General features: G+C 31.4%; 1 protein-coding gene and 1 pseudogene across 1 annotated transcript; both read left to right on the top strand.

Moving 5' to 3' along the window:
- The first annotated feature begins 44 nt into the window (after positions 1 to 44).
- Positions 45 to 21709, top strand: LOC140049496 (ATP-binding cassette sub-family C member 4-like). Its single transcript, XM_072094392.1, has 27 exons — positions 45 to 151; positions 1222 to 1332; positions 2277 to 2397; positions 2795 to 3010; positions 3268 to 3357; positions 3475 to 3638; positions 3962 to 4087; positions 4290 to 4539; positions 4728 to 4835; positions 5208 to 5312; positions 5603 to 5794; positions 6092 to 6273; positions 6863 to 6959; positions 7456 to 7641; positions 8776 to 8907; positions 9322 to 9414; positions 9915 to 10119; positions 11362 to 11441; positions 11929 to 12079; positions 12996 to 13223; positions 14180 to 14289; positions 14983 to 15174; positions 15403 to 15558; positions 15709 to 15798; positions 18153 to 18325; positions 19528 to 19633; positions 19915 to 21709. Exons 1-27 carry the CDS (start codon positions 96 to 98, stop codon positions 20071 to 20073), a joined length of 3879 nt encoding a protein of 1292 aa, XP_071950493.1. The 5' UTR covers positions 45 to 95; the 3' UTR covers positions 20074 to 21709.
- LOC140050618 (5S ribosomal RNA) lies at positions 7984 to 8105 on the top strand (annotated as a pseudogene).
- Positions 21710 to 22120: the final 411 nt, after the last annotated feature.

The following is a 22120-nucleotide window of genomic DNA, read 5'->3' as shown; positions in this document are numbered from 1 at the left end:
CATGCTTAGTATTATAAGGTCATAATATAGTACAACTGTGTTCCGTAAGACTAATACATAGGCTGCAGTACAGCTCTCATGAATTGTAAGTGAAAATGCCAGAGATACACCCTTACAACAAAGCTAACTGGATTTCGAAGCTGTTCTTTTGGTAAGGAGACCTAGCCTACACTATTAATTTTGTGCCATTATATTATTGTTTCTTTTGAATGTATTCAATCTGTTGATACGATTTCTAGTTAGGATAGCTTTCAATTGCGAACACTACAGAAAAGTTCTTGACTTATACCGATCTGAATAGCCGATTATATATAGCCGATACCACGGTATAGGCCATACTATGTGTAAATGTATCCAGTTTTCATAGGCAAATACTGTGATATAGCATCACATCGCCTGTATCATAGACCCTAATGATCCCTTTATCGTGACAGGCAATGTTGTTTTATTTTCACGTGTTACTTGATAAATAATTCATTCATTCATGGTATATTTATTAAAATCATCTTCACAGAAAAACTGAATTGTGATAATGTTGTTATGTGGAGATGCACTGCGTTTGGATAGACAAGCCGTGTCAAAAGTGAAAGTCATGAATGATATGTTTAAATTCAACTCATTTATGCAAAAAGACTCATCTTCATCCCTATATTTAGACATTATCAGATAAAGAAGGGCTAGGTACAGCAAACAATATCCATAAACCGTTTCTGATTCTCAACACATGACGTGTACTTTATAAAATTGAACTTTGTTGTTTATAATTAGTTTAACTATTTATCACATTGTATAGATTCTACTCAAAACAAAATCTAGAAATTAATTTTAACAATAAAGTAATTGTACAGTATCTTGTATCGTGTAAATACAAAAAAAAAATGAAATGCAAATGCAATTTGTTAGCGGGTACCAGCTAAGAAAATTAATTACTGCAGCGGCCTATGCTAGACCTCTTTAAATTTATATCATCGAGAAATATGGCAGCTTTGTGGTTTAGTAAAGAACTATAGCTAAATAGACATGATATGTGAGATTAGGTATAGTACTATGAATGCTAAAGGAATTATATATCTACAATGCGTAATGATAAATAAAGGGTTTTAAGATTTAAAGTTGAACATAAGTAAAATATTCTGAAGTGAAAGATAAAATTGAAATTCAAAAAGTAGTTCCAAGCATTCTTATTTGGATAATATGTCAAACATTTAATCGTGTTTATAGGTGGCTTGGTCCTCTATTCAAGAAAGGATACAAGAAACCATTAGAATTGAATGATATGTACCCGTTGCTTGATGAAAACAAGACAAAGTACCTCACCGATTGCCTAGAAAGGTACACTGTATAATACAGAATGATTATTTCCTTTCATTAGTTCGTTCTTTCGTTCGTTCGTTCGTTCATTTATTCATTCATTCCATCATTCATGTGTCTATTTCGTGAGACCCCTACCTGTATAGACTCTACATATGTAGAGTCTATACAGGTAGGTATCTCACTCATAGACTACCAACACCACTGTTGGTTTGTGTAATTTATTCGTTCGTTCCTGCTTTTGTTCTTTCGTTCATTCGCTCGTTTTTTCATTCAATCGTTCGTTTATTCATTTATTCGTTGGTTTTTTTATTTATTCGTTCATTCATTCATTCATTGATCTATTCATTCATTCGTTTGTTTGTTTATATATATATATTGTTTGATTATGTGTGGCACAATGATATGGAAAAGGACTAACGTAGAGGTGTGCTGGTTCAGTACAATATTTGGCAACATTCAGAAGCTGTTGACCATCATTCGTATTCTTTTATACTTTTTGTTTTAATCCGCTCAGAGAATGTTGTTGCTTTGAATAAGTTGTGTACGCGTAGTTTGAATGAAATAAACTAATTCGTAACTAATTACTGATTAAATATAATTATATCCATCTCAAACAAAGACAAGAGTATAGTTATATAAAGTGTTATTAATTCATATTTTTTTAAAGTTCAATTTCCTGTTTTGCCAAATTCCTCGGAAAGCTGCTGCGAAGAAGTTACCGTGAAAATACTATCCAACTACTGTAACTACAGTATGAAATTTTTAAATCTAAAAATAATCTTAAAGGGGCTGTCCAGGGGTAATGTTTATACTTATTAGTTGTCTGTGAGTAATTGTCCGGATGAAGCTATTTCTGGGGTGTGTTATCCGTTGGTACTGAACAATCGTAATTCTCCACGAACAGGAAAAATATATTTCATGTTGTGTCAAGTGTTTTGTTATAAACACTTTGTTTTTATTAGAGAATGGGATAAGAAGATTCACAAGAGAGGCGATGAAGTTCTAAATCCTAGTCTTAATATTGCCTTAGCACAGTTCGTATGGAAAACGGTTCTCTCCACAGGCGTGTTGGTAACTATAGAGGTAAATTACGATATTTTTTAGAGTATTCATTTAGAATATTTCTCCCGTTTTGGTATTTTATTTACAAGTAGGCCTACATCGCATAGGCCTACAATAAACCAATGATATGTGATATTTTAATGAGGGTGGTAAATTTAAGCCCACATGAGAACTTAGAACGAGTTTACCGGAAAAGGACGCTGGCATTAGTACGACGGTGTGATATGCTGGCGAGTGACACTTACGATGTCATCCAGTTTAAAATCCAATGATTACGTACTTAAATTACGACGACTGAACTAAGTATTTTTCTTAAAATGCTTAATTCCAATTGAGACATGCCACTATGCAACCACCAGTCGTCTGGTACAGTTTTGTACACTAAAATTATCTACTTCTCTTTATCTATATTTATCAGGAAGTGTGTAAAATAGTAACGCCACTATTTGTAAGCCGTCTAGTCACGTACTTTTCCGTAGAATCGGATATAACTACCCAAGATGCCTATGTTTGTGCATCTGTTATTGTACTCCTGACCATTGTTGCAAATGCAGTACATCACCCGTTATACTATTTTAGCCAATTGTTAGGCATGAATGTTCGAGTTGCATGTAGCGGCCTAATATATAGAAAGGTGAGTACCTTTTGTATTAGTTATTATCTATTACTCAATTACTTAATTCGGAACGCTACCTCCTGGCATTCCTACAGTCGTCCTCTTTTGGGAGTGGCTGTTCTAAAACAAACAACATATAGCAATTTCCGGTTTAAGTGTGCCAAATAGAGAACACTAGCCGTTGATCCCAAAACCAATGTAATAACATTCAGCAGTAAATCCAACTTTTGCCTAGCCCATAATTATGCGACAAAATAGTTTTTTTTTATTTATAGGCTCTTAAGCTGAGTAGTATAGCAATAACTAAGACTACCGTTGGACAAGCCGTAAATCTGTTATCCAATGACGTCAACAGATTTGACCAAGTGAGTTTAATTTTTTATCTTTTAAATGTTATTTCACCAATATGGCCTAATATATAGTAATGTTTATTTGCTAATAATAAAACGTTGACTACTGTTATGATGTTTGTTAAATGATAGGTGTTCAGCTATATGCACTTTATTTGGATAGCACCACTGCAACTTGTTGTTGTCACAGCTTTACTATGGCAGCAATTAGGCCCATCGTGCCTTGCTGGGGTATCCATTATTCTACTGATGATTTTAATACAAGCCAAATTTGGAGCACTTTTCTCTAAATACAGGTAAATAAACATAAATTAAATGCATCAATGTTATCAGCTACTGAGAATTGATTGAACTAAACAAATATCATATTAAATATACATTTATATGTAATGTTTTTTAATATGATTATATCATATAACAATAATATGCTTTATTTATTCACGAAAACATCCTAAGTGTGCCTTAAATACAAATAACCAAGGTATCTTAACTGCGTGTATATTTCAGAATATAGTAAACTTCACTTTTATGTCTTCAGTTTACACCAATATATGAATTTCTGACAAATCCATCTTTTTCCTTTAACTCAATTTTAATAAAATATAAATTGTACTTTCAGAGAGAAAACTGCAAAATTGACAGATGAAAGAATACGTTTTATGAATGAAATAATTGCAGGAATGCGAGTCATTAAAATGTATGCTTGGGAGAAGCCATTTACGCAGCTTGTGTATGATTGCAGAAAGTAATTAGGCCTACTGTATTTTCTAAATGTGCTTGTCTGTAGCTTAGAAAACTAAGTAACATGGCTGAGTCATTAATAATGTTCTTGATCCGCATTTTTTAAACAAAATATTTTCTGCACATTTAAGAAAAGTTTTTCTTTATTTAGTTCTGGTTTGGTTGACTGGAATGTTAGTAAATTGTTATAATTCTATAATTTGCAGACGTGAAATCAGCAAAATACTTAAAAGTACATTTCTTCGTGGGTCTACTTTTGCATTCTTTTTTACCACCACGAGCCTGGCTAGTTTTGCTACATTTGTCGTCTACTCATTGGCAGGGAATGCCCTTACAGCTAGGAAAGTATATCTAGCCATTCCACTGTACAACGTACTACGTCTAGATGCTGGCCTGTTCTTGCCAATTGGTATCATGATGGTAACGGAATCAATTGTATCATTGCGTAGAATTAAAGTAAGTATATTGTTTATTCTTGAAAGAAACTTCATAACAGAATAACGAGGACCAAAATTTATTATAATTTTTCAAAAATGGTGGGCTTAGATTATTCTTAATTGTTTCGGCTTGGCTTAGGAACATTATCGTTCTAAAAGTTGTTAGTAACATAAAGAAAGATAAAACTGAAATATATTTTCCTTCAGGAATTTTTAATGTTAGAAGAATTTGTTAATGAAGAAGATAATAGCAATCGACATAATTCAAGAGATGGGGAAGTTAAGGTTGAGAACGTTTCAGCTACGTGGAATCACGTAAGTGAAAATTGTTCGGATTGGCAGAGATCGGATTCTTTCAGGTGCAAATACTTGCGTCATCGTCGTGCTTAGTCACTACCAAACTTTCCAAAACATTCTGTTTTTGTTCTAGTCTAAAAAAAAATCCAGTAGCCTACATGGAGACTATCATCTTTTGATGACTTCTAACATAAACTGCTCCATTTCACCATTGATAAAGTGTTACACACGAGAAAAACATTGCCAAACCCGGAGCTTTAATTGTTTGCATGTAACTAATGTTTCCTAGTTAAAACTATTAGGTATTTACTAGTAGGCATCCTAATAGCTTGAATGCTTAATTGAAGAATACAAATTAATTAATTAATTAAATTAAATTTGATTTAATAGATTGATGGCAACATGTCTGCAAATAATATGGTATTAAAGAATATTAGTTTGAACGTAAAAGGTGGAGAAATCTTGGCAGTTGTAGGACCAGTAGGCTGTGGAAAGGTAAGATCTTGAATCAAGCGATGTTTTATAAGTAGAAGGTAAACATTTTTATAAGCATGATTTTACTGAGGTGCAATCATATTCAAACTCTTCTTGAATAATAATAGTTGTAAATGTTATATTTATGTGAAGCCACGTTGCTCGCTGTTTACCCTACGGTTATCATCAGAGAAAGGCTGATTCTCAACATCGCAAGCCCAAACATTTCAGACTGAACCGAAGCCTTAAAATATACGTACCGCATTACCAGTATCAAATATTAACAACATTACTATAATTTGTTTTATTAGTCTTCATTGTTGATGGCAATTATGGGAGAAATGTCACACATTATAGGGGATGTAATGGTGCCTACCAGGCTTGCCTACACGTCACAGCTACCATGGATTTTCGCTGGTACTATTAGAGAAAACATTGAATTTGGAAAACCGTATGATAAGAAAAAGTTTGATGATGTCATCAAAATATGTGCATTAAACGAAGTAAGTGGTGGTTACATCATTGTATACGTTTCCATACTCTAATAGAGTACAGTACATTTAAATGAGTATGTATTTGTCGTAGTTTTATGTTTATGGCTAACATCGTGATCTTTATGTTAAACAATATTTATAATCACTTTTCACAATCTTTCAAACCCTGCCTTATCATTTATTGTAACAAACACATGACAGTCACAATGTGTAAACACATTCCATGATGAATGACTGCGTCATCCAAAATCGCCATTATTTAACCTACGTGAGAAATGAATATTATCAATATATTCTCTTCTAAAGGATCTTGAGGTTTTACCAAAAAGAGAAGAAACACTAGTTGGAGAACGAGGAGTGAAGCTTAGTGGAGGTCAAAAAGCAAGAATTGGACTGGCAAGGGCTGTTTACATGGATATGGATGTATATCTTTTAGATGACCCTTTGAGTGCTGTGGATGCACACGTTGGAAAACATTTATTTAACGTGTATGTAGATTATTAGTATTTCATCGTTTCTACGTTTTATAATGTCAGTATATTGATACCAATATTTATAAAATATCATAATAATAAATATTAATAATGTAGTTGTTTACTTATATCATTATAATACTATAATCGCCAATGTAACAATGCTAATTTCCTTGCTGTTTTAATTTATATTTTGATTTATGTTTTTGCTTATTTTGTATCTCCATTCATATCCAGCCACTGATACTCAATCGTTATACTGATATTAATTCAATATTGTTATTTTTGCTTAAAGATGTATTGTCCCTTGAAACACAAAAAATGAAGGTCAACATATTCTAAATTTAAATTGGCCATATCAAAGTAATATTAAAGTTATTCACTTTAAGTCGAAAATTCGAGCAAAAAACAAGTTTACGTAATTAACAGGTAAATTAGTTTGATTACATTTCGTCTGGAAAATCGTCGCAAGCGAAAGTAAGCAAAGATTTCAAACCACGAGTATGCATTATGCATGATGCAAATTAGGATTGTTTACAACAATAATTTTTCTGGAATTATTCAAAGGGACTGCTTAATATACTAAAAGTTACCTTTCATTCAGATGTATTAGAAATAAATTAAAGGACAAAGCATGTATATTAGTGACTCATCAACTTCAGTACTTAGACAATGTTGACAAGATACTTGTTATGAAAGACGTGAGTGTCGCCTTATTATTTTTTATATATTAAACATGGTAACTCATATGTCAAGTTCAATTTATTATACTTGATATACTATACTTGACATACTATGTAAAAACAAAAATGGGAGTTTAAAATAAAGAGAATGAACTTATCTGGAGAAACTTAAATTATCCTAGAGGGCCTTAAGGCTAGTTCCCCCACCAAAAAAAATTAAAAAACGTATATATGTCAAATATTTATATATAAATAAACATTTCAAGAGTAAAATGAATAAATTAATAACAAAAAACAAAAGATAAAGTAAACGAAAGCTATACACTATTTTATACATAAATGAAAGTTGCATTAAAATCTTCAACATATTATTATGCGAACAAAAATACAATAAAGTAAATATTGTTTTCTCCGAAAGTTCCAAAGTAAATAAATAAAAATGGCAATTCAATGACAAATGATTATTCAATTCTTAATATAGGATTTATTGATCTTTTTCTGTATCTCTATATAGGGTCAAGTAGCCGGATATGGAACCTACAATGAACTGCAATCGTCTGGGATTGACTTTGCTTCATTGCTCAATGTACAGGAACCTGAACATGATGAGTTTGGTTCACATAATTTACAACGAAATGAGTCGAAAGAAACGAACATCCTCGGTGAATCACCCTGCTCTTTACAATCTATACAACCCAAGGTTAGATTATACATTGTTATTAAATTAAAAAACGATTACAATAAATTGTTTCAAAAAGATGTTTCACGAATTGAGAGTAGATTGTTAACATTACTTTTGAAAAATTCAGTCCCTATATAATAAACACTTACATACCGTATTTTTTCGAATAAACGCCCCGCTTTGAATCAATGCTTCCCTCGAATACCCCACCCCTCCTCCGTGGAACATCATCACGCCACATAGCCTTTATTTATTTCCTCGACTAAACGCCCCGCCACATGCATATAATATATACATACGCAATATTGTCTTACAACACATTTCTATTTGTATAGAATTCATTGATTGACATGATCTACAATTTACAGCTTTACCACGTTAAAACACGGTCCGGTTCTCGTCAGATCACTGAAGTTAAGCAACGTTGGGCCTGGTTGGAGCTTGGATGGGAGACCATCTGGGAATACCGGGTGCTGTATATGAAGCTGGGGTCCCGTTAGGCATCTGAAATCTTATGGAAGTCCCTGCATCAAGTATCTGCCTCAGACGTATTGGTTCATGCCTTTCCTCTGGTTAAGGTGGACACTGAGAAGCCCATGATCAATGTTAGGACCAATCAAAGTGCTTTAAACAGTCCTGGCTTTGTTTATATCAAACATGTTAGTGGCGGTAATTATCGCTGTTAGTTTCGATGGAATAAAATAACTAAATAAATAAATAAAAATAAATAAATTTACCAAGCAATAGCCTATATATTATATTTATGTATTTTATCACTTCTCGATATGAATTATGTTGGTTTTTGTATTTATTTGATTATACATGTTACCATTATAACATCCAAACAATTAAACGCCTCTCCCGAATAAAACCCTTCTGAACTATGAACGCACCGGACGTTTATTCGAATAAATACGGTAGTAGTAATCCTATCTGAGAGTCAAACACTTCTAGATGTTGCGTTTATATAAGAAATTAAACATGGAAAAAATAAACCTTATGTTTCATTATTTCGTAATACTTCTAGTCAAGTCTTATAATCTGTATAATATAATAAAATTTCAATGAATTAAAATTATGCTCTGTACCTGGAATAAAGTTACTATTATTATTATTATAGTCGTTGATGTATGTAATGTATTATTTACGCAGCTTAAAGAAGAGAACGAGCAAGAAACCAAACGAGTTGGTAACATCTCAGCCAACGTTTACTCGAGATATTTCACTGCTGGTGCTCCCGTTTGGTTTTTATTACTTTTTTGTATAATCAGTGTTGCAGCTCAGGTACTTAATGATATAGAATCAAAGACATGCGTAATTTAAAAGTATTGTTTTATTTTCAGTTCTGAATAAAACAAATCTTTTGCCCGCTATTGAAACATTTTATTGATTGACATTTTAACATTGTTGTATTCAGTGTTTTTATGTTATTGTATGTACTGTATATTTTTTGATACACCGTTAAAATATTGTAATACTAAAAGTGTTATCACGTAAATGAAACCAACTTTTGACCAAACACTAACGCAATCCGTAATTTGATGATTTCATCCCGTACAGAAAATATGACAATAAATTACTGTATTTTAACACATTTATAAACTTTAATATGCTATTTCCATTATAATAATTTCTTATATGTAATATAATATATTCTTCATTTACATTATCACATTACAATACTTACTTTGTTTGCAGTCTCTCCTTAACACAACAGACTGGTGGTTGTCGTACTGGGTGTTTAATGAAGAAACAGCACAAGAAGAATTAAATTTAGTTAATTCAAATTATGTAAGCAATATATATATATTTAAAAATTGGAAAACTGATAGTGAATTGCTTGATAACATATTATGTTGTAGTATTATATGGTTTGTGTGTGTTTGTATGTGATTTTAAAAAGACAAACAAACAATAAAAGTATTGCACTTATAAAAAGACAATTTAAATATACTGGGTAGACAATGGGATTCTTGCCTATTTTTGTTTAACATTGCGGTTTAAAAAAAAACTGAATTCAATTTTTGTTTAATTTACCCTTAGGGTAAATTAATATATAAAATATAAAAAGACAATTTAAATAGACTGGGTAGACGATGGGATTCTTGCCTATTTTTGTTTAACATTACGGTTTAAAAAAAATGAATTTAATTTTGTTTTAATTTACCTTAAGGGTAAATTAATATTTGTAGATCCAAATATTTAAAGTTCATAACTATATTATTATGTGACATTAAATGACATATACAGAAAATACATTTTTTTGAACGTTTAATTTTTTCCCACATTAGACAGCAGACCAATCAACATTGGAGTTCGATTCAAATTGGTACATTTACATATATTCTGCACTAATAGGCGTCTTCATTTTATTAAACTTTCTTGGATCATTGACGAGTTTTACAATTGCTGTCAACGCTTCGGAAAACTTGCATAATGAAATGTTCCAAGCCATAGTCCGTGCACCTATCAGATTCTTCGATATCAATCCAGTTGGTAAGTTTTATTTTCGTTTAGTTAAAACCATTCTTTCTAAACACTTTTACTTAGTATAATTATTAGCATGCCTTTGCCCCTGAACATAGAGTACACTGTCTTGAATCACATCCAAGTAATGTAAATACATAAAAACTCTTTAAGACATAATTAAAATATACGTAAAGTATTGGAAAAGTAGAGCTGTTGATGGAATGTATTCCAGAATTGATGTTTGACAATGAGCTTATTAGTAGGAAAGAATATGCATAAACACGTCTCAGAAACGTAAATGCATGTATACTTTAACAAGGCCATATAGATGGCTGCAGTCGCGTGCTTAGTGTTTACTGACCGACCGACCAACCTACCAACTGACCGAAAAGACTGAACATGTTTAAAAATGTTGAAATGTTTAAAAACAGTTATATTTTTTTAATTTACACGTGCGTAGCCTGTCACTTTTGACGTGCTCGTATAACGTAATTTCGAGTTGAAAAGTAAGTCAAGAAAACAGAAATGGGTCAAAAAGAGTGCGCAACAACAATTAACGCGCAGTGCGCGCGCAAAAATCTGCACACTCATGGCAATTTTGTAAACGCTTAAAATTGCCTGAAACGTACTCATATTTCATCGAAAATAAATTTAGGTAATTGTATTGCCATATGGTGATTTATGCCCTGAAATTTATAAGTACCAAATTTAATTTAATTGTGATTCATGGTTTTTTATTGCGCACCGTGAAAACATAACCACATCGATTCCTGGCCATAAGGAATATACTGTGAAAAATTGACTTAGTTATATTAAACTGATATCAAGATAAGGTCAGAAAGCGATAAAACGCATAGTGATACCAGACCGACAGACCGACAGACCGACCGACCGACATAGTGAACTATAGAGTCGCTTCCACGCGACTAAAAATGGCAAAACATCTTATGATTGCTGGTATCGTTCAACCTAAACGATCCATGTATAGACATTATCAACGTCTAAAGAGAAACATTGCATTAAGCCATTATTATGTTTCTTTTTAAAATTATTTAAATCATTTTAATAGTGGTTTTTTATATTAGTTATTTAGGTAACAACAATGGGTAAATCTAATTATACTTTTACTTTTATGTGATCATATAGTTTATGCCTATTACAAATATGGGTTTGCTTAAAACTTTGTTTGATCTTCTACTACTGACACTTTTGAGCAGCAAATAATAATTATGAACTTAAAATAACCATGTTATCGTTTTCTATTTGAAGGTCGAATTCTAAATAGATTTGCTAAAGATATCGGCTATATGGATGACCTTCTACCAATGACGTTGGCAGATTTCGCACAGGTGAAACACATTATTACTATTATTATAATTTATTAATTATGTAGAAAATTAAAGTCGTACTTACGTAAGTTGAAGAATACTTAATGAAGTTTATTAACAGCTGAATTGATGTTTGCCATGAATTTGTATCAACATTATACAGATAAAGTGGATAACATGGACATTTTTAATTAGTAATATTATACTTAACACTTAATTATTTCTTAGAAATTAATAATATTATTTAAAAAAAAAACAATCAATCTTTAAACAATTTGTATACAGTAGCCTACAATACAGCGAATTTGGTTTTATGTTTAAAAAATCTGTTCATACTGTTCTAAAGTTGTTACTCCAATCATGGAGGTATAAAATACCTCAATGCTCTAATATGGTCTTAATAAACAAGTGATTTAAACTCTTCTGTAACAATTGTGGCGGAGAAGTAAGATTCGTCTGTTAAATTAATTTCTTAATGATAATAATCCTTACTGGCCTTCTTTTTTAGGTTGCCTTGATGGTTATTGGCGTTCTCATTACTGTTGCTATTTTCAACCCGTTTATCTTTATTGTTGTTGTTCCACTTGGAATTATTTTTATATGGTTGCGCAGGTACTACTTACAGACATCACGTGATATAAAACGAATGGAAGGAATAAGTAAATGTTGCAATAATAATGTGCATTTGATTAATCTTGTATGCATTTTTACAATTATCTATACACGTATGTAAACAAGTAACTAACTTTTAATCAATTTAGCTTACTAACAGTTTTATTAAGCCTGAGTTGAGAGCACGTCATGCTGTACTCAGTCCCTCAGTTTATTTTTGTTAACTTAAAGATGTATTGTCTCTTGAAACACAAAAAAAAATTAAGGTCAAAATATACTAAATTTTAATTGGCCATATCAAAGAAGTATTAAAGTTATTCACTTTAAGTCGAAAATTCGAGACAAAAACAACAATTTTACGTAATTAATAGCTAAATTAATTTGATTACATTTCGTCTGGAAAACAAAGTAAACAAAGATTTCAAACCATGAGTATACATTATGCATGATGCTAATTAGGATTGTTTACAACTTGTCACGGTTGAGAAGGTGTTTTCACACAGATCGCGAGGAAGTTTTATGATTATGCATACAGAGTAGCCAAATATGCGCATTGCATTATGAGATATGTTTTGATCGAAAACTTTGACTGAAAGTTAAAGTTATTTTTTTAACCAAAAAACGTCTGTATTTCAGTTAAATTATTTTTTTTTTGACTATTTTTTGGTGAAAGTTAATAACTATTATAATACATTAAAATGACCCACTTTTTTTCGAAATTTTTTTATTTTTATTTTTTTTGGAATTTGACAAAGGGACAATACATCTTTAACTAACTAACGTAAATAAATGTTTTTTTCTATAAATCAGAAAAATTGATTTGAATTACTGAAACATTTTGAACAGGCATACAGTTATTTATTTCATTTACATCAAACCAGCAAGTGAATTGTTAATTACATAATACAAATTGATGAATAGATGTACTATAATTGTCAGATGATTTATTTGGTTGTATTGTAGCTCGTAGTCCAGCATTTTCACATTTATCGGCCACTCTCAATGGTCTTCATACTATTAGAGCCTTCAAAATACAGCAGTCATTTGTACAAACTTTTGAAAGTCATCAGGACCAGCATAGTCAAGCGTGGTATTTGTTTTTAGCTTCTTCGAGGTATTTTGGGATTTGTCTTGACTGGCTGTTGGGGACTTTCATTGCAGTTGTTACATTTGGATCTGTTCTCTTTTCTGGTACGTACATTATTAGTTTAGGTGGATCAGGTTGAATACGATATTGACGACTTTGAAACTATCAACCTTTTCATTATAAGAACACATTAAAAACAAAATACTCGCCAATAAACGCAATAAATGTTACAAATATGAAAACCCTAGGTATGTATTGATAATATTCCCATAATGAATGTAGATTATTCTTTCCCTGGTCATGGCCTCTTTTTCTTCATCGTTTGTAGGTTTATTATTCAAAATATTGTTGCGATAACAAACAATGTGTAATAAATATTTTAAAGCGATCATGGTTATGGTATTTCAATTAAAGATTTATTGTCCCCAAAAACATGAAAAATAAAGATTAATAAAAAAAAGACTTTGATTAAGCCATTTTGCAGTTTTAATAAAGTTAATCCGTAGAAAAAAAAACAAGAATGTTTTCAAATATAAAAATAACAAATAAATGGTTAAGTTCAACCAAAAAACCCCATTGGCTTCCAGTCAATCATTAACTATTTTTTTGCTTTTAAATTTTAATTTTTCAGGTTTGTTTTTCCTCCCAATTTTTGGTCAAAGTGAATAACGATTATGTGAAATTAAATTGTCATATTCAACAAATACATTAAACATTAATCAGGAGGACATTATCTGACAACCCTATCTGGTTTTAATTTTTTTCATTCTGTTTTTAATATTATGCAATAAATTTCCATGTAAATAATTGAAATCAGTGATATAAAATGAACTTTATGATTTCAGCACACAGACCAACTCAAGAAAAATATCCCCATAGGCCCTAAATCATCAACATTTACCGTTTCAATGTACTAGTTCGTTTTCAAGAATCACATGACATGAGCATTTTACAAATTATAAATTGACAATCATATTGCAACTGAAAGACGTCATAGTGAAAGGAGAATACTTACAGATTTGTTATTTACGATAATAATTTCTTTTTCTTGTGTTTTCAGATGCTAGTAATTTAAATTCTGGATATGTTGGCTTGTCGTTAAGCTATGCATTGTCTTTAATGTGTGATTTCCAATGGGGAGTCAGGCAAAGTGCTGAGTTAGAAAACCTGGTAAAAGATTTTATTCACAAAGATATTAACCATTAAGTCATATATATTATTATGTCATCAACCAATAAACGGATCGGTTGTTTTAAGTCATTATCAAATTATAGTCATTTTGATAACCCGTTTTTTAAAAAACAAAAACCTCTATCAATTTTTTACTACATGAACTGTAATACTGTAATGCAAATCTAGCATTCAATCTAAATTCTATACATGAATAATACCACGATGAAAGTTAAATAAATCAATCAACCTGACTTGCTTATTTATTTCACGAATTATCCTGGAAGTACCGTCCAGGCCGAATTGGTCTAATTTATCGATTTAATATTTATGAAACATTTATTATACCTGAATAAATAAAAATATTATTCATAATCGTAATATAATTAGCAAATTTTACTGTTTAACAACTTCTTTCAGATTTAGTTTTATTTTAAAGCTATCTCATAATTAGTGATTTTCCTATAAATAACATGCCTCTATAATATTCTCCTTTATAAATAAATGTCTTTTTGAATTGAATTGAATATGTGTATTCATCGTGCAGCTCTATCAACACTATTAAACCTTAAGTGATAACAAACAAAAAATGTGATTTGCCCATATTATATGGACATCAAGATGATGGCATATCACTACCATATTTAGGTACATCACACTAATGTTTATACTTTTGTATTCCGACTATTTTAGATGACTTCTACTGAAAGAGTAATTGAGTTCACTGATGTTGCGCCTGAAGCTCCACTGGAATCAAACTTGAAACCAGCATCGGATTGGCCTAAAGATGGACTAATAACTTTTGAAGATGTATCGCTGGCGTACTATGATGGCGGGCCAACTGTATTGAAAAATGTTCATTGCTGCATAAAAGCGAGAGAAAAGGTAGGTAGGCATACGATATCAAACGCTGTGATTATTTATACTTATTAAACTAAGAATGTTCACATGTTTTACATATATGTACGTCTATAAACCCTTAATAGAATGACATTTTAGTCTATTTATACGCAAAAACATGTTTGTATATGTTGTACATTTTTCGTTTTATGCGTACCCCATTTGTACTTAAAATCTACAATTTTCCGTTCTTCGTGTAAAACATTGTTGCAGGTCGGTGTGGCGGGACGAACTGGTGCGGGGAAAAGTTCTTTGATGACCGCTCTGTTGCGATTGGCTGAACCCACAGGAAAGATTTTAATAGATGGAGTATCAATCAAGGAACTTGGATTGCATAACCTTCGAAAAAATATTTCAATCATACCTCAGGTATCTTTCCTAAAATATTACATTTTGTAACTAAAAGATACACAAGTACAAAATTAGTAATCGTAATTGTAAAAATGTTATTTACTGTGTCTTTTTGGAAAGACTTCTATCAATATAAATTTATATTCTGTATTTCCAACTTTATGTTAGGATCCTGTAATATTTACTGGATCGCTTAGAAAGAATCTAGATCCATTTGAAGAGCATACCGAAACAGATCTTTGGAAAGCATTAGAAGAGGTTTGCTAATTAATTATCTAAGTTTTGTTTAATCAAAGTAACTTAACAGTTTCTCAGACATTTTTATAGCTTTGTTCGATTTATTAAGTATTTTTGAGTGCAGTTTAGGTCAAATTTTATTCTATGCTTAGTTTATTAATTTTGTTTATTTTGAATTGCTTACTGTTGAGAAAATTTTATTTTGGATAAAGTTTTTTTACCTGATGGTGTTAAAAATTCTGTAAATCAATATTTTGAAATCATAACAAAATTTCGTTTTTAGTCGCGTGGACGCGACTCAATAGTTCACTATGTCGGTCGGTCGGTCTGTCGGTCTGTCTGTCGGTCCGGTATCACTATACGTTTTATGGCTTTTCTGTACTTTTTTAACTGTTTTGATGTACAGACAAGTTTTAACTATGTCGGTCGGTCTGTCTGTCGGTCGGTTGGTCGGTCCGGTATAAATTTGCGTTTTATCGCTTTTTCTGTACTTTTTGAACTGTTTTGATGTACAGACAAGTTTTAACTATGTCGGTCGGTCGGTCGGTCTGTCGGTCGGTCCGGTATCACTTTGCGTTTTATCGCCTTTTCTGTACTTTGTGAACTGTTTTCATGTACAGACAAGTTTTAAAGTACTTTCTGAGACTTCTGTACATTTCTGAGACTTCTGTACATTTATCTTATTTTTTTTAAATTTTATTTTATTCAATCGAAACCAACAGCGATAATTACCGCCACTAACAGGTTTTATACGACTTATGTACATTTCTGATACTTTTTCTAAGGCATTACATTTCTAAGTTGTTCTAAGTTATTAACGAGCTGTTGTGTCATTTAATATTCTATCTAAGCTTCCTAACAGAAAAGAGTTCACTGTGCTTGTTTATTAAAAGAGCAAAAACAACAGCAAGAAACAGCAAGAGCAAAGTTTATATATTATATAACATTTTATTCATGCAAAACAAGAAACAGCAAGAGCAAAGTTTATATATTATATAACATTTTATTCATGCAAAACAAGACAGTTTGCAGCATGGTCAGAGTAGTAAGGCCAATGTGTAAAGAGTGCAAAGCCTCTCTCTGATCTGATGTAAACATGATCAATAAGTCCACCTTTTTCATGGGTTGGATATTGCACAGACTGACTGAAACCTTTTGAGAGGATCCAGGTTACAATGAGGTGTACAGTACGTAAGATATCAATGTTGAATCACCTACAATATAACACTGTTCCCAATCATCAATGAGTGAGTCTAAATGCTGTAAAAACTCAGCAGAGGAAGCATTTTGAGACCTGTACACGTTTATCACATGCATATATCTACTTGAACATTTCGTCATTTGAAATAATTTGTTTTGTTTACTTTTTATTTATTTATTTTATATATTTAGGCAAATTGCCAAGGATAGCCATAAGCAAATTCAATCACTATCCTTCTTAAAGGTGGCAATCCGTTCACGAGATAAAAACATATACACACAATGCTCTACATAAACAAAGTCTTTATTACAAGTCTTCACAAAGATAAAAACCTTTCTTGAAATAGGTAGCAATTTCTTTTCCTTTTCCACGATTGGTTAAGTGCAGATAATATCCATCAATATTTAGGTGGTCGTTGGAGTTTTAGCAGCACTTTTTATTTGTGAAGTTTGTTGAGCAAGAAAAATATCTTTCAATTCACATTTGAGAGAATGACTAGTCATAGCTTGCACAATATGGTGGTTTCTAATTGAGTAAGTTCTTCGTAGAACTTGAATTATGCTGTTGCAGAAGCAAGCGTTTCTATCATCTCCATTTGCTGTGTTTATGAGAAGGAGTGATTGGAGAGCCATTATTAACTGGAGTTAAAGTTGTTCCTTGTTTTTAAATAGAAGACGAGTATGAATATGATGTTTACATCCACGTCAAAAAGTAGTGAGCCCTCTATCGGTCGTTTGTTTTTACCTTATGCGTATCCCCCGCGACTAAAAGTTTGTCTCATGATGCAACGGCCCAATAGAAGCGTTTCATTTCGTTTTTAAGCGTGCAAGCGACTCTATAGTTCACTATGTCAGTCGGTCTGTCGGTCGGTCGGTCTGTCGGGTATCACTTTACGTTTGTCTGTACTTTATGAACTGTTTTGATGTACAGAAAAGTTTAAAGTACATTACTTTTTGAAAGTTCATTTTTTTCTGAGAGCACGCGACTTATGGCTGTTGGCCTTGTTCAATATTCAGCCATTTGGTTTAGTACATGACAATATCACAAACAAATACTGTTCCAACAACTGCAGACTACCATTACTCTTCATTATATAATAACGTTAATATTACCGTTTAATGTTATGGAAAAGTTGGTTTAAGTTGATCATGTATTTCTCCCTCTCTAACTTTAGGTTAAACTTAAAACAACAGTTTCACAGTTTTATGAAAAAATGGACACTCAAATTACAGAAGGTGGAACAAACCTCAGCGTCGGTCAACGGCAACTGTTGTGTTTGGCTCGTGCAATACTCAGACAAACTAGAATTTTAATTATTGACGAAGCTACCGCTAATGTCGATATCAGGTGAGCAGACAAAACAATTTGTAATTTATACCGTAATGAAGCCCATGGGCTTCTTGTTTTTTTTTATATTAATATTGGGTGTTTTTAGTCGTGTACAACAACGCGACTCTATAGTTTACTATGTCGGTCGGTCGGTAAATTTTCTAACTCAAATTTGCTTACGCGACTGCAGCTATACATAGCCTTGTTAAACTGTAAAATGAATGTACGAAAGTCGATCGCACCTTATACCCCTTTCATACTAAAATCAAAATGAGTTGACGCCCGGTTTGAGATTCAAATAGTCTATCTCGAAAATATGCTATAATAATATTAAAAAGAATCCCATTGAATTTACTTTTGCAGATCAAAGAGGAGCGAGGGGGAGGGGGTTCCTTTTCACAAGATTGTACGGTACCTGGATATTATGTATATTGTACATCGGTACGGTACAGAGATTTCTAAAATTAGGGGTATTACTTCTTTAAAAAAAGGAGGAGTTTGGTAGTCGACTGGTTTAAGATATATTCAGAAAGATAATAATAACTACACCAGTTCACTCCACTGTAAATAATCATATTTGTAATAACCTGTATTAATGTCTTTTATATAAACAAATATAATTGTTATTATGGGATAACAAGGTTGCAAACTAATGCATATATTTATTTTGATTAAAAAACCTCCAATATTAAATCAAAATTAGGATTATAAAAATAATATAACCAATTATCTAATAACTACAGCAGTAATTAGCTGCAGCTATACTAACAGTAATATAGGTTAATGCACCTGAATTTTTGTTTACAACGAAATCTTAAAATTGTGTAGCAGTAATGTATTGCCATAGTCCTGCGAAGTGAAAATTTCAAATCTCATTTCAACTAATAATAATTCACCTCCACTATTGAATAAAAGTGAAACCGTAGTCCTAAATTCCAAATACTTGAACTTTATTATCGCAATTCATTATAGGCCTATAACAAAAAATTGAAGTTGAACATAAAATATCGGATATATAAAATACCAAACATTTCACTCAAAAGGTAGTTTATGCGCCTTGAGCACTCTTGAGTGGTATGTGCGCTATAAAAATCCTGTTATTATATTATGTTATTATAATCAAAGAATAACAAGATTTACATACCAATTGACATGTTGAGTTTGAGTTTAAATTTTAAACGTGTTATAGTTTTTGATATTATTATTTTTTTTTCTTGCAGAACTGACAAACTTATTCAATATACCATTCGTAAGAAATTTAATCAGTGTACAGTTTTAACTATTGCCCATCGACTTAACACAATCATGGACTCTGATCGTATTTTAGTAAGTGTTTTCCTCAAATAATCCAATTGCAATACTGTATTTCCGTGGAAGATTTACACAGCAATATTCATGTCATACATCTGCCGTTAATAATCAGTGCTCATTCGTTTGTCTGCAATTTTTTTAATTTAAAAGTCCATATTCCTAGAAGACACATTCTGAGGCCAGAACTAAACCTTGGTCAAATGCGTATTTATCTCTTTCTTAACCACTTGACGCGACTCGACATTCTTGCCGCCGTTTCCAAATGATAATACATTTTTATTTTGTTTATTCCATAGATTCTAGATCAAGGCCGCATTGTTGAATTCGATAATCCGTTTCTTTTAATGCAGAAAGAAAACGGAATTCTGACACAAATGGTGTCAGAATGTGGACGAAAAGAAGCTGCCAAATTACGTGCAATTGCCAAAGAAAAACATTATAGCAATAATCTTTAACCGACTAAGCAGAAGTGGTTCTGTAAACAAAATTAGATAATAGTACTGTCATCTAATTTACTCATTAAAGTATGTTTCATAAGCCAATATTACGTCTTACACTGACAAGGAACTGGACGTAACGAGCCTCCTTTCTGTTGCTTATGTTTATGTTCATTTAGGGATCATTATGAGAGACAGTAATTGTTTTACTTCTAACCTGATTATTACTACAACAAGTATTATGTACAATTTACCTCAGATTCAGATTCAATTTATTAAGTCATTCATACATAGTACAATGATATTGGTTTTCTTGGCAGAAAAACACAAGCAAAACAATACACACATAATATTTACATTCGTGATCAACATGGAACTAACAACAACTGATCAAGCAATATCAAATACAAAAGATCTAATGACCTATCTTTGGAACCCATTGTTGTGTAGTCTAATTCGTTTAAACAGATATTTTAGATGTTTAAATTTTGTAAGTTTAATTTAATTACACAATCTATAATTAAACTATTGTTGGCAAACGTTTTTATTGCATCGTTATAACAGTCTGTACTAATTAAATTGTGGTGTGATGGTTTCTCTATGTCTGTTTAGTTTTGTACTTTATTAACGATGTATGCAATTGAATCAATGGTTGATTGATTTCCACGAACAATAATAAATATCTAATAATTAATTCACAGATAAGTGCCTAGACCTATATGTATTTAAATATTTTGTTTGTATTGAAATAGGACGCTGTTAATCACTCGTATCCATTATATTGTATAAACTTCAATATTTCTCTTTCATTGATTTATGTTGAAGCAGAAAGACCTTCTTTCTGCGAACTTATTATGTTATCATACATACATCTAGTTTCTTGGATTTCCCAGGACGTTAAGAAATGCCGTTTTTGTTTGTCTGACACTGAAGAAAGATGTTTGTTACAGATGAAAGGGAATATTTGTAAAGAAAGTCAACACTATTATATCGAATCGATATATATATATATATATATATATATATATATATATATATATATATAAAATGCCCTATAGCATGGTACGACTGTGTGCATGCATGCTAATGAATAACAATTACAATAATTTATCTTCCGTGCGGTAATCTTGATAATTTAAAAAAATAGTAATTTTAATTAATGATACCTTTTCATTCATTCATTCATATGGTAATTTTGATGAATTTCGTAGATTTTTTAAGATTTGTAATATCGACGACGTATTTAGAAATTGATTTTAATTTTAATCATTTCGTCAATGTATATTTATATGTTTTATTGCCTGTATTATATGTGTTTTTAATTTAAATTATTATATAACTGATTGCAATTTTGTATACGGAAATAGAGAAGGTTGGAATAGAGTTCCATTTAGTGTTATTGTTATTTATTCAGGCAAATAAAATACATTTACAAAATATAAAATAAAAAAGACAAACAATTGAAGGGAAGGCAAAAGCATGTCATTATAGCATGGAAAATAAAAATCATAAACTGTCACCAAACAGGTGTATGCTTTCTACGGTAGGCCTACTAAAAAAAAACCTATTATCTATAAGTATATAATCTTAAAATGGCAAAATTGTAATTTACATTTTAAAGTAGTCCAGATGATAAGCTATCCATTGTAATACCTTGATGTACCTTGATCATTAGACTGAAAGCCTATAAGATTTTTTAGTCTCTCTTTGTAAATCCTCATGGTTGTATAGGATTCATATTTATTGATAAAGTGATTTTGACAGTCTGTCTCTGAAATTCTTTATTGTGAATGTATTCACAATGTAAATCTCTGTCTACAATATCAAACTTAATGTAATTGTGATGTGCTCATATATGGACATGATAATGTCATTTCACTACTATATTTGGGCATATCACTACCATGTTTGGGCAAATCACAACTTTTGTCAAACTTGTTTGATAGTACAGACGCAGCGTAAGAATATTGCAAACGATGAATTTCTGTCTCTGCATTTTTCGGCAATGTACTTAATTTTGAAATTATTCTTGTTTTTTACAGAATTAAAGTTACCATTATTGATT

Source organism: Antedon mediterranea, chromosome 5 (assembly GCF_964355755.1).
Source record: "Antedon mediterranea chromosome 5, ecAntMedi1.1, whole genome shotgun sequence".
Classification (NCBI taxonomy): domain Eukaryota; kingdom Metazoa; phylum Echinodermata; class Crinoidea; order Comatulida; family Antedonidae; genus Antedon; species Antedon mediterranea.
Note: the sequence above shows the minus strand (reverse complement) of the source record. Positions and strands in the feature narration are given on the sequence as shown.

Excerpts from the sequence above, each read along its gene's own strand:
- LOC140049496 (XM_072094392.1), top strand. The coding sequence starts at position 96 with ATGCCAGAGATACACCCTTACAACAAAGCTAACTGGATTTCGAAGCTG. Across the intron at positions 5,795-6,091 it reads AAATATGTGCATTAAACGAA|GATCTTGAGGTTTTACCAAA; the intron begins GTAAGTGGTGGT and ends TCTCTTCTAAAG. Across the intron at positions 8,908-9,321 it reads TAATCAGTGTTGCAGCTCAG|TCTCTCCTTAACACAACAGA; the intron begins GTACTTAATGAT and ends CTTTGTTTGCAG.